Source organism: Acomys russatus, chromosome 17 (genome assembly GCF_903995435.1).
Source record: "Acomys russatus chromosome 17, mAcoRus1.1, whole genome shotgun sequence".
Lineage (NCBI taxonomy): Eukaryota > Metazoa > Chordata > Mammalia > Rodentia > Muridae > Acomys > Acomys russatus.
Genome location: NC_067153.1, coordinates 51,855,917 through 51,871,611, shown reverse-complemented (window position 1 = coordinate 51,871,611; position 15,695 = coordinate 51,855,917). Strand labels below are relative to the sequence as shown.

Genomic DNA, 15,695 nt, shown 5'->3' with positions numbered 1-15,695 from the left:
CCCTTTAAAAGAAAAAGTGTGTGTGAGGGGAGATAGATGGCTCAGCAATTATTAGGAGCACTTGTTGCTCTTGCAGATTCAACTCCCAGTACCCACATGGTAGCTTACAACCATCTATAAGTTGAGTTCCAGGAAATCACAAAGTCCTCTTCTGACTTTTGCTGACAGCAGGCACTTACATGATGCACATACATGCCGGCAAAATCTCCATAAACATAAATAAAATAAGCCGAGAAGTCAACATGCTTTTTAGCCAGACTGACTTTTTAAAAAAGAATATGGGAAAAGAAAGCTCAAATCAGAAATAATTGAGCCAGGCATAGTGGCACACGCCTTTAATTCCAGCACTCGGGAGGCAGAGATAGTCGGATTGATGTGAGTTCGAGGCCAGACTGGTCTACAAAGCAAGTCCAGGACAGCAAAGGCTACACAGACAAACCCTGTTTCAAAACAAAACAAAACAAACAAACAAAAAAATCAGAAATGATTTAGGGCAGTAGTTCTCAACTTCCCCAATGCTGTGGCCCCTAAATATAGTTTCTCATGTTGTAGAGACCCTAACCATAAAATTATTTTCATTGCTACTTCATAACTGTAATTTCATTACTATTATGAATCATAATGTAAACAGCCAAAATGGCGATGGTTTAGGAGACTTCTGTGAATGGATCAATTGACCCCCATAAAGGAGTTGGTGACCCACAGGTTGAGAACTATTGTTTGGGGGTGTTATCACCAATCTTTCAGAAATAAAATACAAAACGGCATTATAGTAATCATTTGCCACCAAATCAGATAAATTCACAAACTACAAAAACTGACCCTAGAAGAAATAGAAAATCTAAACAGAACCAAAACAAGCAAAGAAACTGACTGAGAAATCCCAGTCATTCTACCAGCATCAGAAAAGTGATAAGAAATGGCATTATTACAAGCACTTAAGAGTCAACGTCTGTCCTTCTCAAACTCTTCCAAAGAAGCAGGGAAGAAGGAAACAATTTCTAAGTGACTCTGTATTACTGATTGATTGTAGTGGAAGTTTTGGCTTCTTTAAAAACTCAGTTTTGTTATGTAAACATGTTTTTGTTTTAATCCCAAGTGTGGGATATGGGGCTGCCTTAGTATAGCCACAGCTGTTAACTATAATTGCCTCGTGCAAGGGCGTGGTCTTTGCCAGCTGATCACAGCCTCATCCAGCTCAGAGAGGGGCTTGGTCTTTGCTAGCTGCAGTTAGTTTAACCCTGAGGACTCTGAGAAGATAAAAAGGCCAAAGCCCAGAAGGAGAAAAAGAGAGGCTTGGAGAAACACTCCGAGGGGATAGTCGGAGAAGGAAGGATGTTGGTTTGCTGGTTGCTGGTTAGCTGGATAACATGACAACTGAGATTGGTACAGACGCAAAGAACCCCGGTGACCCTAACAAGCCAGAAGTAGTAAAGAGAATTCCACCCCCTACCCCCACTGACCTTTCTTTCCTACCTTGTGTTGGGGGGTTGGAAGATATTAGAAGGGATAAGGGATGGAGAAGGAAGAAAGGAAGAGGCATAAGAAATCCAAATTAAAATAGGTTAAAAAGTAGCAGCTAAGACTGATACCCGCCTAGATAAAGCTTTCCAAGGATAAAGCGAAAAACTTCAGTAGCCAATGTATTATGTCAGTAGAACAAAGAGAAAAGCCAACATCACTGTTTGAGCTGATGCATGAAAATCATCTGCTGTAATCCAATGTCCTTCAATGATAAAACATCAGAAAACTATTAACAGAAAGAAACTTAGGCCGGGTGGTGTTGGCGCACGCCTTTAATCTCAGCATTCGGGAGGCAGAGGCAGGTGGATCGATGTGAGTTCGAGGCCAGCCTGGTCTACAAAGTCCAAGATAGCCAAGGCTACACAGAGAAACCTTGTCTCAAACAAACAAATAAACAAACAAACAAACAAACCAGAAAGAAAGAAAGAAAGAAAGAAAGAAAGAAAGAAACTTAGTCAATATGTTAAGGGGCCTTAATTTATAATCCACACTCAATGGTGAAAGACTAAAAAGCTTTCCTCTGATATGAGGAGCAACACCAAGATGCCTACTTTCCTTTCTGTGGTTCAGTATGGTAGAGAAGTTCTCACTAGAGCACTTAGGCAACAAAATCGAATAAGGCTGGGCGTGGTGGCACTTGCTTCTAATCATAGCCCTCAGGAGTTTGAGGCCAGCCAAAGGTACGTAGTGAGACTGCACCAGAAAGACAGAAAAAAAAGGTAGAGTGAGAGAGAGAGAGAAATGAAATGCATCCAAATTAGAAAAGAAGGTCAATTAATTTCTACTTGCAGACAGAATAATCCTATATATAGAAAAATCCCAATAATCCGCCAAGAAAGCCATGAAAGCTGATAAGCAAATACAGCTAAGTTGGTACAAGACGAGCTCGTTTCTACACACCAGCAATGAATAATCAATGAAAGAAGAAAACTTGCTTCAAGAAATACTGCCAAACAACCAAATATCCAAACGAAAACTGATTCTGAACTCTCAGAACATACAAAAACTAAGTTACAGTTGATCAGTGACCTAAATAAAAAAGCTAAACCTGTGAAACTTAGAAGAAAACTCAGTGGCTGGTAGGGGTTAAAAGGTTATTCAGATTCCATTAGCTGTGGTGACGCTAGACCTTCACATCCCACCTGGGCAAACTCACATCAAGTGTAGACCTTGAACTGACGCTAGAAACTGCAGCAGTTAGACAACACCAAGAACTTCTAGCCAATCAAAATTGTACCTCTTGCCTTGCTTCCACAAATACCTTAAACTTTCTCCCTTCTCCTGCTGGCAGAGTGATACATGTCCCTCTATTCATGAGTTACAGAATACTTGAGTTTTTCTTTTATCAGATCAAGTGTAAGAAGAAACAGAGATCTTACTGGAGCCACTCACAAACAGGGGCAGTCACCTGCTGAGCCCTGTGGTGCTCACTCAGAACCCTCTTGTGCTCTTAATTTTGTGTGAAATTCTCTGGTTTTGAGAGTATTTTGAGGTTGTATTATTATTATTATTATTATTATTATTATTATTATTATTATTATCATCATCATCTTCAACTTCTGATGTTGAAATAAAAACTGTCCTGAGTCCTGTAGAGAGTCTTTGGGATGGATTTAATGAAAAGATCACAGTAGGAAATTTCCAGGAAGACAGGAAATAATAGGTTATTTAAATGGAGCAACCAGGACTCTTAAGAAAAATTAACAGCTTGGAAACCACAACAGGCCGTGTGTGTGTCTGTGTGTGTGTGTGTGTGTGTGTGTGTGTGTGTCTGTGTGTGTGTGTGTGTGTGTGTGTGTGTGTGTGTGTCTCCCTTCATAGCTCAGGCTAGCCTCACTCTCTCTTCTTCCTATCTCTACCTCCAGAATTACAGCATCTACAACAATCAAGCTTTCCAGTCTGCTTTTTAACCACTGTTAGACTTTGTTCAAAGTCTTGAGCTCAAAAATAAATAAAGGTATTCCTGTCTAAATAAAAAGCAGTTTGCCTTTCTCAAAGTTTCAACCTGATCTCCCGTGTAATCTAAACATGTCGCTAGGTTGAACTAGAAAAAGCTAGAAATCTATTGAAAGCCATCCCTTCTGTGTTTGTCACCAATGTTACTGGTCAACCAGACATGAAGACAAAAGAAAAATATGTTACTGAATTCAGAGTGCATTAGGTAATTTTGGGGTTTTGTTTGGTTTGGGGTTGGTTGGTTGGTTGTCTCACTGTGTAACCCAGGCTGGCCAGGAACTCACAGAGATCTGCCTGCCTCTGCCCCTCAAGTGCTGGGATTAAAGACCTGTAACACGATGCCTGGCTCCTACATTGATTTTTAATCCTAAATTTGAAACAATCCAGAAAGGCCCCTGTAATATTGAAGATATACTAAATTAATTAAGCTTGTTTGATGTATTAAGTTATATGAAAACATTGTCACCTGAGTTAATACTAAGTCTCCTTTTGGGGTGGGGCTGGAGGTAAGGACAGGAAATTCCTATTTTGCCCAAGCCGGCCCCAAATTTATTATCCTGCGACACCTTTCAGAGTACTAGGACTACAGGCATACACCCCCCAGGTACCAAAATTTAACTGTATTTTCACATACGTTCCTGATACAAACACACATCCTAAAAGTGCATGAAATTATTAGAAATTTGGCCCTATCTTGATACAGTCGTATCAGTCATGAAGTCTGGTTGTGCTAAACTCTTGTAAGCCACAGGAAGTAACCCAATCCCTCGTGTGCCAACCTCATCATCAGATCTCAACCATAGCTGACTTTCGTCTTGCCAAGCACAGTTATTATTCTCCTCCTCCTCCTCTTTTTTCTTTTTCTTTTTTGTTTTGTTTTGTTTTGTTTTTTGTTTTGTTTTGTTTTGTTTTTTTGAGACAAGGTTTCTCTGTGTAGCCTTGGCTGTCCTGGACTCACTTTGTAGACCAGGCTGGCCTCGAACTCACATCGATCCGCCTGCCTCTGCCTCCCGAGTGCTGGGATTAAAGGCGTGCACCATCATGCCCGGCCATTGTCACTCTTCTCCAACAGTATATGCAACTAGCTGTAGTCCAAAATCACTTCTCCTTCAAAGATATTGTTGGACAGGTAGTATGGAACATAGGTGTCCATTTGCTTGGATAAGAATAAGTTCTCGGGCCGGGCGGTGGTGGCGCACGCCTTTAATCCCAGCAGTTAGGGAGGCAGAGGCAGGTGGATCCCTGTGAGTTCGAGGCCAGCCTGGTCTACAAAGCGAGTCCAGGACAGCCAAGGCTACACAGAGGGATCCTGTCTCAAAAAAAAAAAAAAAAAAGTTCTCGGATAAGAGTTGTAATGAAGAAATGAAAGCCAAAGATGGTGGCATGCGTTTGGGGTCACAAGTCCAGAGGACTGTGTGAACGCAGGAGTTCAGGGCCAGCCTGGGCAACATAGTTAACACTGAGACTGAGGCAGAGCCAGAAGAGGAGAAAAAGAAAAAGAAAAAGCAAAGGGGAGAGAAGGAGAGAGAGAGAGAAGAAAGAAGAGAGGAGAGGAAAACAGACTGAAGAAGAGGTAGAAGAAACACCCGGTGGGTTAGGGCGACCACTAACCAAGTCCAAGCACAGAAGAATGAGGGAGGTACGCCTGGAATAATGGTCCACACCTGTAACCCCAGCTGAGGCAAGAGGATCCCTACAAGTGCAAGACCAGCCTTGACTACAGGGTGAGGTCCAGACCTTCCAGGATGCAGAACAAGACCCTGTCTCAAAATAATAAACAAAGAGAAAAAGAAATGATGACACAAGACTAAAAAAAACTAATGAGGTATCTGAGTCTGGTTAATTTTAGTGTGTGATTTTTAACTTTTTTTTTTTTCTGCTTTTTTAAGACAGGGATTCTCTGTGTAACTCTGGCTATCATAGAACTTGATCTGTAGATCAGGCTGGCCTCAAACTCACAGAGATCCACCAGTCTTTGCCTCCTGAGTGCTGGGATTAAAGGCATATGCCACTATCATCTGGCTTTTTTCAACTTTTAAAATAAAGTTTAAAAAAAAAGATAAGGTGGATGATTTTATGTTTATTTGAATTTTTCATTTCAACATTCTAGATTTAAAGTAATATGTTTCCCTTTTCTTTTACACTATCTGTGGCCTACTGGTTACTTTCTAAAAATTGAAACTGAAATATTTGCTTCTTTTCCCTACCTGATCCTTCAGCACTGGAAAAGTTAAGCACAGATATTTTTATTATATGGTCATATAATTATCTGCACATGTTCAATAAGAAAACAATTCTGTTTTTTTTAACAGAGTACAATTGGAAAAACTGACTCTACAGCCACGGCTTTGATTAAGGTGTGACGTGAGAGCCTACGTAGAATGCCAACCTGCAAGAGCTGTTCCAAGCCTTACTATGTGTAAAAGAAACCTAAAGGTATTTGAAAGACCTAAGAAGCAACTAATTACTGCAGGGGAAGTCTGAAATTTGTCCTGCTTTCATTTCTGAACCTTTGCAAGATTTTTACAAGTTCAAACAGAGGCTCCTCGTCAAACATTCCAGCAAACCAAACTCATGAAGGTCCGCCCCTGGGGTTAACTACTTTTCTTACTAAACATGTTGTTGGGTTCTTTTTGTTGTTGCCAGCAGACAGTTTCGTGTAGCCCAGGCTAGCCTCAAGCTCTCTTTCCCTGAGGATGACTTTGAACTTCCGGTTGTGTCTTCACTTCCAGAATGCTGAGTTCCATGTGTGCTCAGCTGTGGCTGCCTTATCGTTCACCCTAGAACACTATATCACCAGCAACGGGGCCGCCTACTGACGCAGCTGTGTCCCAGGCCTTGCCAGCTACGTTTGTAAGTAGGGTAAGGGCCAAGAGACTGACGTGGCTACAGAGAAGAAAATTACGCTTCACAGAAAACTGCAGTGCACTGTTCTGAGACTGTTGGCCCGCTTACTGTTTTAGAACTGTATCGATACTGTTTATTATCTACAGACTGAACTGGATGGTGATTTCCTGTATCCCTCCAGTTGAATTATTTCCCACTTCCCAACTCAGAATCACTAAGAACAAGAATTGCTCCGTTCCTGAAACCCCAAAGCTGGAAAGAGATAGAGTCCTTGATGCAATTCCAGAGGCTAGCCCTAGCCCTGAGTGCTGGCCACCAGGGGAGGTCAGCTATCTCCACAGTGCCAGGAGTACCGGCATTTAAGATACAAGCCAGGACACATGGCTTGAGCTCAACCCCAGAAATCTTGGCTAACTCTTTCTAGACTCTGACTGATTTCGTTTGCTCTGATGATTCACCTTTGCTAGGCTTTCGTTCTAGAGAAATGCTATTTTGAGCCAGGCAAAGTGGCACACACCTTTAATCACAGCACTCAGAGGCAGAAGCAGGGCAGTCTCTGTGAGCTGGACACCAGCCTGGTCTACAGAACGAGGTCCAGGATGTAGAAAGGCACTGTCTTATAAAACAAAAGAATTGTGCATATTATTTTGGTTGGTGGGATGCTCGGCTAAGGACATACTCCAGTCTTGGACATCTGCCTGATAGTCATCATAATTCTCCAGTGTGTATATTCTTGCCAGGGTGTCAAATGTGTCTCCACAGCCATCAACTCTATGCTCGCGACAAAAATGAGATCAACAACAACAAAAATCTTCAACGTCTCTTTTTTGAGACAGGGTTTCGTTGTGTAGCCCTGGCTGTCCTGGGACTTGCTCTGTAGACTAGGCTGGCTTCAAACTCACAGAGATCCACCTGCCTCTGCCTCCTGAGTCCTGGGATTAAAGGCGTGCGCCACCACCACCAACCAGTTAATCTTCAACAACTTAACAGTTTGATTTGAGTCAAAGGCATCTAGTCATGACATATTATGGTGACACTTATGCGCAAGTTCTGGTCAAAGTGAATAACTGTTTTTGTTTAAAAAAAAAAAAAAAAAGTACCAGGCATGGTGGTATATGTCTTTAATCCCAGCACTTGGGAGCTCTCTGTGAGTCTAAGGCCACCCTGGTCTACAAAGCAAGTTCTAGGACAGCCAGGACTACATAGAGAACACTGTCTCAAAAAACAAAACATAGCTGGGCAGTGGTGGCACACGCCTTTAATCCCAGCACTCAGAAGGCAGAGGTAGGCGGATCGCTGTGCATTCGGGGCCAGCCTGGTCTACAAAGTGCGTCCAGGACAGCCAAGACTATTCAGAGAAACCCTGTCTTGAAGGAGAAAAAAAAAAAAAAAAAAAAAAAAAACCACCCCTAATAGAAAGCAGTTTTTGTTTTTATGATAAGTGCCTATAATCCCTGCTACTCAAGAAGCTGGGGCAGAAGATCACCTGACACCAGAATTCAAAGCAAAGCAGTGCATGGTAGTAGCTCCTCCCTGAACTCAAAGGCTAAGGCAGAAGAATTATCAAAAGTTTGAGGCCAGCCTGGGCTACATACCAAATTCAACACTATCCTGCGCTACATGAAACCCTATACTTTTCTTTTGTTACATCTATTTATTTCTCTCTCTCTCTCTCTCTCTCTCTCTCTCTCTCTCTCTCTCTCTCTCTCTCTGTGTGTGTGTGTGTGTGTGTGTGTGTGTGTGTGTGTAAATGAACACACATATGCACCATGGCCCACACATGAAGGTCCTGAAGGAGTCAGCTCTCTTCTCCCACCACGTGGGTTTCCCAGGGATTGAAATCTAGTTGTCAGGCTTAACAGTAAGCACCTTTACCCACCAAGCCACCTTGCTGGCCCTACCTTCTTTATATTCTCAAAATATATAAAGAATGATTATAGTTCGGCAATAATAAAAAAAAAAAAATTAAGTGAGCAAAGGCTTTCTCCAAAGACACACAAATGAACAACAGACTCATGAAAATAAGCTTAATATTATTGGGCTTTAGGGAACCACAAAGCCACAATGAAATACCACACCATATCCAACAGAATAACTACAATTAAAAAAAAAAAAAGGCCAGGCGTGGTGGTGCATGCCTTTAATCCCCGCACTCAGGAGGCAGAGGCAGGCAGATCTCATTGAGTTGGAGGCCAGCCTGGTCTACAAAAAGTGAGTCCAGGATAGCCAAGGCTACACAAAGAAACCTAGTCTCCAAAAACCAAAAACCAAAACAAACAAAAAACCAAACAAGCACTGGGGAAAATGTAAGGATGCTAGATGCTCATAAACAGTGATAGAAGTTTGGTGGAAAACAGTTTTTAAAAACTCCTCAAAACTGTGCCGGGCGGTGGTGGTGCACGCCTTTAATCCCAGCACTCAGGGGGCAGAGGCAGGAGGATCTCTGTGAGTTCAAGGCCAGCCTGGTCTACAAATCGAGTCCTGGATAGCCAATGCTACACAGAGACACCCTGCCTCGGAAAAAAAAAAAAAAAAAAAAAAAAAAAAAAAACCAACTCCTTAAAACTGTAAGGTCTGCTGTATGACCTAGCAATTCCACTCCTAGGGATAAACCCAAAAGAAGTGTAAATAAGTGTTCTTATAAATACATGTACAAACATGTGGTGCGACAGAAATATTTATACATTAGAAACTAGCTGGAATGACAGCCCAGCTGTTAGGAGTGAATACTGTTCAGCCAGGTGGTGGTGGCGCACACTTTTGATCCCAGAGCTCGAGGCAGGTGGATCTCTGAGGCCAGCCTGGTCTACAGAGCTAATTCCAGGACAGTCAGAACCCGTTTTGAAAAACCAAAAAAATGAAAAGAGTGGATACTGCTCTTGCACAGGGACATGGGTTTGGTTCCCAGTACCTACACTGGGCAGCTCATAACCATCTCTAGCTCCAGAGGATCAGATACCCTCTTCTGGCCCCCAAGGGCCCCTGTATGCATGTGATGCACATACAGAGAAGCAGGCAGGTGTGTACATGAATGCGCGCGCACACACACACACACACACACACACACTTTAAAGTAGAAACAACCTATATATCCACCAACAGATGAATGGATAACCTAAATGCCATGCATAAAGACAATAGGATGTTTTTTAGCCTTAAGACAGAATAAAGGGAAGTGATCTTTCGAGGCAGGTGAGACTCAAAAAGATAACGAATAAAGGAAGCTAAACACAAAGGGCCATACTATAATTCCATTGATATGAAACAGGTAAATGCAAAGAGAAATTATGTTCTCAGCTGACAGGTTAGCAGAAGAGAGTAACACAGAAAAATTGCCTAATATATCTGAAGTATTCTTTGAAATGAAAACATTTTGGGATTCAACAAAACCGGAGTACAATACTGCAAATGTAAGGAATGCCACCAGATTGACAGTAAAAGTCAATTTTAGGCAAGAAATGTTTCTTCGTTTAAATACAACTATACTGTGGGCAGGCTTGAGCCTGCAGTACTACGTGCCAGGCTTGTCTATACCCATTATAAAAAGAGTAGAGAGCCAGGCCGTGGTGGTGCATGCCTTTAATCCCAGCACTCAGGAGGCAGAGGAAGGCACATCGCTGTGAGTTCGAGGCCAGCCTAGTGTACAAAGTGAGTCTAGGACAGCCAAGGCTAACACAGAGAGACCCTGTCTCGGAAAAAAAAAAAAAAAGAGTAGACCCAGGACTATCAGAGCAGGCTTCACCTTGAGTTGATGACCAGTGCAGAAGCTCAGGCCCTACGCAGGCCCAGACTCAGAACCTACACTGCACAAGCGCTCCAGGTGACATCATCGGAACCTACACTGCACAAGCGCTCCAGGTGACATCATCAGAACATCATCATGTGAGAAGCATTTCCCGAGGCACTTACCAAAAACGTAAGATAGACATTCCGTGAGAACATAGAGACATGGAATGTTTTTGTATGCGTAGGAAGTTGCTTGAAAGAGGATAGCCTAGGGACAGCAACCAGAAGCAGAGAAAGCCACTGACAGGACAGAGTCCCACCCAAGGACTCAAGGAAGTGTCCTGACTCTTGGAGCACGACATGAGCGCCTACCAGACACTACCCTGAAGAAGGAAGTGGAGGATGACTAGGCAGAGAGTTCCATACAACCTTCCTGTGTGTGGGCATCTGCTCAGAGGCCAGAGTGAGACACAGTCGCTCACAACTGTCACTTTAGAAATATCCTTGGAGTGAATATGTGCAGAGGGCAGTGGGTAACCCAGACCCTGAGTCCCCAGGTCTAAGGTTAGGTTTTGTCATCAGTCTGCTGAGTTTTGGTTTCCTTCTCTGTAAAAAAAGCCCAATAATGAAAACTGAGATAAAAAGGTTCATACTAAATCTCATGACCATATCATCCTATACAAGGACAACTGGTTATATACTGGCAAGGTTTTTTTTGTTTTGTTTTGTTTTGTTTTTGTCAATTTTACACAAGCCAGGGGCATCTAGGAAAAGGAAACTTTAATTAAGAAAATGCCCCATCAATTTGGCCTATAGGCAAATCTATGGGGCTGCTGCTATTATTATTTATTATTGTTGTTGTTGTTGTTGTTATTGTTTTTATTACTAATGGTTGATGTGGAAGGGCCCAGCCCAGTGTGGCTAGTATCACCCCTGGGCCAGTGGTTCTGGGTTATATAAACAAGCAAGCTGAGCAAGCAAGCCATGAGAAGCAAGCCAGTAAGCAACATCCCTCCATGGCCTCTGCTTCAGTTCCTGCCTTTAAGTTCCTGACTTCAGTCCCTACCCTGACTTCCCCTCATGATGGACTGTGATTGGAACATGTAAGCTGAAATAAACCATTTCCTGCCCGAGTTGCTTTGGGTCATGATGTTTTACCACCATAGAAACCTAACAAGGAGAGGCATCAAAATGTGTGATGACATAGAGCTATAGAGCTATAAGAGCAGACACCTGCATCAGGACCAGATGATACAGATGCCCACTCTACCCAGCAATGATGTGCCTAACCTCAACTGAGCAAACACACTTGGGTAAAATGGACTGTGAGCTTTAGCTTGTGACCCTCAGAATCCTAGGATGAAGGGCAGAAGAATATTTATCTCTCTCTGTCTCTCTCTCTCTGTCTCTGTTTGTCTGTCTGTCTGTCTGTCTGTCTGTCTCTCTCTCTCTCTCTCTCTCTCGGTTTTATGTTTTTTTGGTGGGTTTTGGTTTTGGTTTTGGTTTTTTTTTCAAGACAGAGTTTCTCTGTATAGCCGTGGCTGTCCTGGAACTCACTTTGTAGCCCAGGCCAGCCTCGAACTCACAGTGATCCACCTGCCTCTGCCTCCCAAGTGCTAGGATTACAGGCATGCGCCACCACACCCAGCTCAGAGGAATATTTCTTCATCTCATTCTAGATATTATACAAGCTCCTCATCCCATGAGAAATCAGATACAAACAGGCCACTTCCTAGGACCCAGGCCCTTCCAGGATCAAATGCTGTAGAAGACCAAGGTGAAAAGAAGATGCCACAGCTGTAAGACACTACATTTCACCTATGACGAAGGAAAGCACTGCTGTTGTCAGCAGTTCTCTCAAGACTAGACAACCAGGCTGCCATAACATCCTGATTAACATCCGAACATCCACAGGCAGGGGGATCCCAGAAAATACAACTCTAACGCTGTCAGCCTCAAGCAAACTGTACTTGTCTCTTGCCCCTATATCAACCCCAAAACTATGCCCTGCTCTTTTTCCCTGCACCGGAGCCCAGCTTTGTACCACAGATCATGAAGTCACTCGGCAGTGCTGCGGTAGCTCTCTTGGAGAGGCCACCCGCCCTCAGTTCAACCACTACCATGGAGCCACCTTGCAAGGTTCAAGGAGCTTATAACTAAGCCTATTAGCAGAGAGCAGCTCAAGAGCCCTAAACATAAAACTTACAGTAATCTTAACCCCATCCAAAGATGAACCACCACCACCACCCCCGCAAGCCAGACTGACATAGAACCAGGGAACATTGTAACCTTAATGTGAGCCCCCAGCCCTTTGCGGCCCAGTGTCACTGCAAACTGAAACAAGAAATGGGGACGCTTCAGGTAACACTCACAGAAGAAAGAGGAGCCTGGGGCTCCGTGTTCCAGAAAGAATCACAGGCAGAAAAGCCTACCCAGAACATGAAGGGATCCCCACGGCTAGAAGGCTTTGTTGCAGTCAGAGAGCTACCCTTTACTGGAGGGCAGGCCCACGGTACCCTGCGGATTTAGTCACCTGTACCCGGGATGAACCAGGCTGGCTCCAGAAACACACACACACACACACACACACACACACACACACACACACACACACACACACACACACACACCCCACGTGCATGGAAGCATAGGCTGAACCCTCCCGCCTGCCTGTCTTGGAGCTAAAGCTATACATGCGGCTCTGGCACTCCTTATGAGGCTTATACATATGCCAAGTCTTTTTTTAAGCGCTGCCTGCTGGGAGCTCAAACCCACTGGCCAAGTAGCCAGCCACAAGCCTATTCCCACTTCAGTTTTCACCCTCACCATTGTGGTTTTGTGTTTTGTGTTGTTTCTTTTCTCCTCGGGTAGGGTCATGAGATCTTGTCACACTGAAAGCCATAGGAAGCTAAACACCATCACGTTCCAGGCTGGAGTGAGATCTGCCACCCCATAGTCCCAGACGATCCTTCCTAGTACCCAGTGGGAACCACAGACCCTGATTTAAATGTCAACTGTTTGGCCCACTACTATCCCAGCCCACAGCCCAGACCTGCTCCAGGCCCTGACCAAGAATTCTGTCCAGTTCACACAGGCCCCTTTTCACCACATTCCCCATGTCTGCGAGGGTCGTTAGCAGACAGCTGTCTTGGAACCATATGGGGGCCTTGTTACATCCCCCACTGCTAATGACAACCAAAGCACGTTCAGTAAGGGCCTCTGAGTGGGCAGGACTCACCGACATCCGAGTCTTTGTGGGTCTTGATTACCTCAGCGAGCTCAAAGTTCCCTGCGATAATAGCCACCTGGGAGAAAGAAGTCAAGAAGTAAAGGGAGGCTCAGCAACACGGATCTGACCCCTACCCCAGATGCTCCCGAAGCCACTTTTCTCTCAAGTCACAACAGTCAATGTCTACTGAGACACCACTTCTTACAGACAAAAGACAAGGGTACCAGTAATTAGGGTTGGCCCACTGCCATCAGCTACCTAAGTCCAAGGTGCTTCTGGGACACAAGGCTTAGAGTTTAAACATGAACAGGTCTGGTCACACTAGCAGAACTTCTAATCTGCCGCTATGTGCAGCCAACGATTCCTGTCTCCAACATGGCCCCACAGCTTTTCAACCCTTATTCTTCCTACCTATGTCCACAAACCTGGCCACCAGCTAATTGGCCCCGATACATCTACTTCCAGACATCCCCAGATCTTCAACCTCTGCCTCACACTGCCAGACACGACCATAGCAGCTTGCCTTTCTGACATTCTCAGGGGCCTGGGCTCCCATTAAGAATAATAGACAAGCCTGGGCGTGATAGTGCACACCTTTAATCCCAGCACTCAAGAGGCAGAGGCAGATGGATCGCTGTGAGTTCGAGGCCAGCCTGGTCTACAAAGTCCAGGACAGCCAAGGCTACACAGAGAAACCCTATCTCAAAAAAACAAAACAAAAAAAAGAATAATAGACACATGCTGGGTGCAGTGGCACACTCTTGTAATCCCAGCACTTGGGAGGCAGAAGCAGAAGGATCTCTGTGAGTTCGAGGCCAGCCTGGTCTACAAAGCAAGTCCAGAATAGGCAGGGCTACACAGAGAAACCCTGTCTATACAAAATAGAAAAAAAAAAAAAAAAAAAAAAAAAAGGAATAATAGTCACACCCTTCCCTGCTGCTTTCATTGTCCAAAAATTCCACGATACCCTCAACTCCTCCAAAGCTCCAGGCCACAGAGATGATGATGGCTCCCTGGTTGTCCTGTGCCAGCCAGCCTGGCAAACAAACAGCTCAGAAATATAAACTGGGTCAAGTCGGGTGTAGTAGAGATCACACACATCTCAGCTTCATCCTCTGTATTCCTCCTGTCTGCTTCTGGGGAATCAGGCCCACCACACCTGTCTTTCTGCCTTCTCCATTTGGCTCTTTCCCAGAGTCCTGGAGTCACATGATGCTAATCCATGGAAGGAGGGTAAAGGGCACTACCACACCAACATGCTCCCTCAAATTCCGGCCGCCACACTAGCCCAGTCACAACTCCACCATCTGTGGCAGCCCTGAGGGCGAGCGTTCCCTTCTTACCCTCTGCGGAAGAATCAGGGTTCAGAGTCAAGGGGCAACAGGACACAAAAGCCCCCCCCCCACACACACACACAGTTGGCCTCCACCCCTGTACCTGGAAGGCTGTCTGGCTGTTGTAATTGCGGACGTCTTTGTTGGCACCACGAAAAAGCAGGACACGAGCACAGCTCTCCTGTTGGGAGGTAGCAGCAATTACACTGGGCAGCAGAAGAGGCATGGACAGACCATGGCAGGTACACAAGAACCACTCACACACACACACACACACACACACACACACACACAGACCCACATCTGTTCGGTGCACACCTAGGTTAGCTAGAAATTTATAAGTAGCTCTCATCTGAGAGCTAGTTGTTAAGAACATACATGTAGGGCTCAGAGGTTAAGAGTACTGTCTGCTCTTCCAAAGGTCCTAAGTTCAATTCCCAGCAACCACGTTGTGGCTCACAACCATCTATAATGAGGTCGGGTGCTCTCTTCTCGCATGCAGGTGTACATGCATGCAGAGCCCTGTATACATAATTAATAAGTAAATAAATAAATCTAAAAAAGAAAAGAACATACGTGTGGACATATGGGCACATATGTGTTCAGAGAACAGATGTGTTTAAGTAGGCCACCCAGTAACCACCACCAGACTGAGCACAGAATATACACATAGAGTGTCACACAAGCTAGGGTGTACAGTCATCTGTGTACAGGCACATACACACATGTGGTCACACTTCACCACACATAGAAACTGCAAATGGGCCCACAGAGAGGCGAGACTCAAAGAAGCATACCTGGTTGTAGAGGGCACAGATGTGCAAGGCTGTGTTTCCCGAGGCATTCTGGGCACCCATGTTGGCCCCGTAGAACAGCAAGTGTTCCAAGTGCTGCACATGTCCAAAGCGGCAGGCCTGAGGAGAAGAGAGGTACTAAAGCATTCCGGGCAGAGGCTGGGACCACCTACATAGAGCCTGGGCCCGGCCTGGACCCCCTGGCTCACCTGATGGATTTCTTGCCAACCATTCTCATCAGTGGTCCCCAGCTGTGCATGATCATGGAGAAGCAGCTCACAGCAG

The 15,695-nt window shown here is 44.7% G+C and overlaps 1 protein-coding gene across 5 annotated transcripts in view; it reads right to left on the bottom strand.

Annotated features, from left to right (window-relative positions):
• Nucleotides 1-15,695, bottom strand: part of Shank3 (SH3 and multiple ankyrin repeat domains 3) — a 60,803-nt gene that overhangs the window by 41,169 nt on the left and 3,939 nt on the right. For all 5 annotated transcript variants that reach the window (XM_051160213.1, XM_051160214.1, XM_051160216.1 and 2 more), the window contains exons 6-9: nt 15,620-15,695; nt 15,414-15,530; nt 14,720-14,797; nt 13,292-13,358 (exon numbers count right to left, since the gene is read on the bottom strand). The exon at nt 15,620-15,695 is cut by the window's right edge and continues 92 nt beyond it. In XM_051160213.1, coding sequence (XP_051016170.1) covers nt 13,292-13,358; nt 14,720-14,797; nt 15,414-15,530; nt 15,620-15,695 — 338 coding nt within the window. The remainder of the gene's footprint in view (nt 1-13,291; nt 13,359-14,719; nt 14,798-15,413; nt 15,531-15,619) is intronic.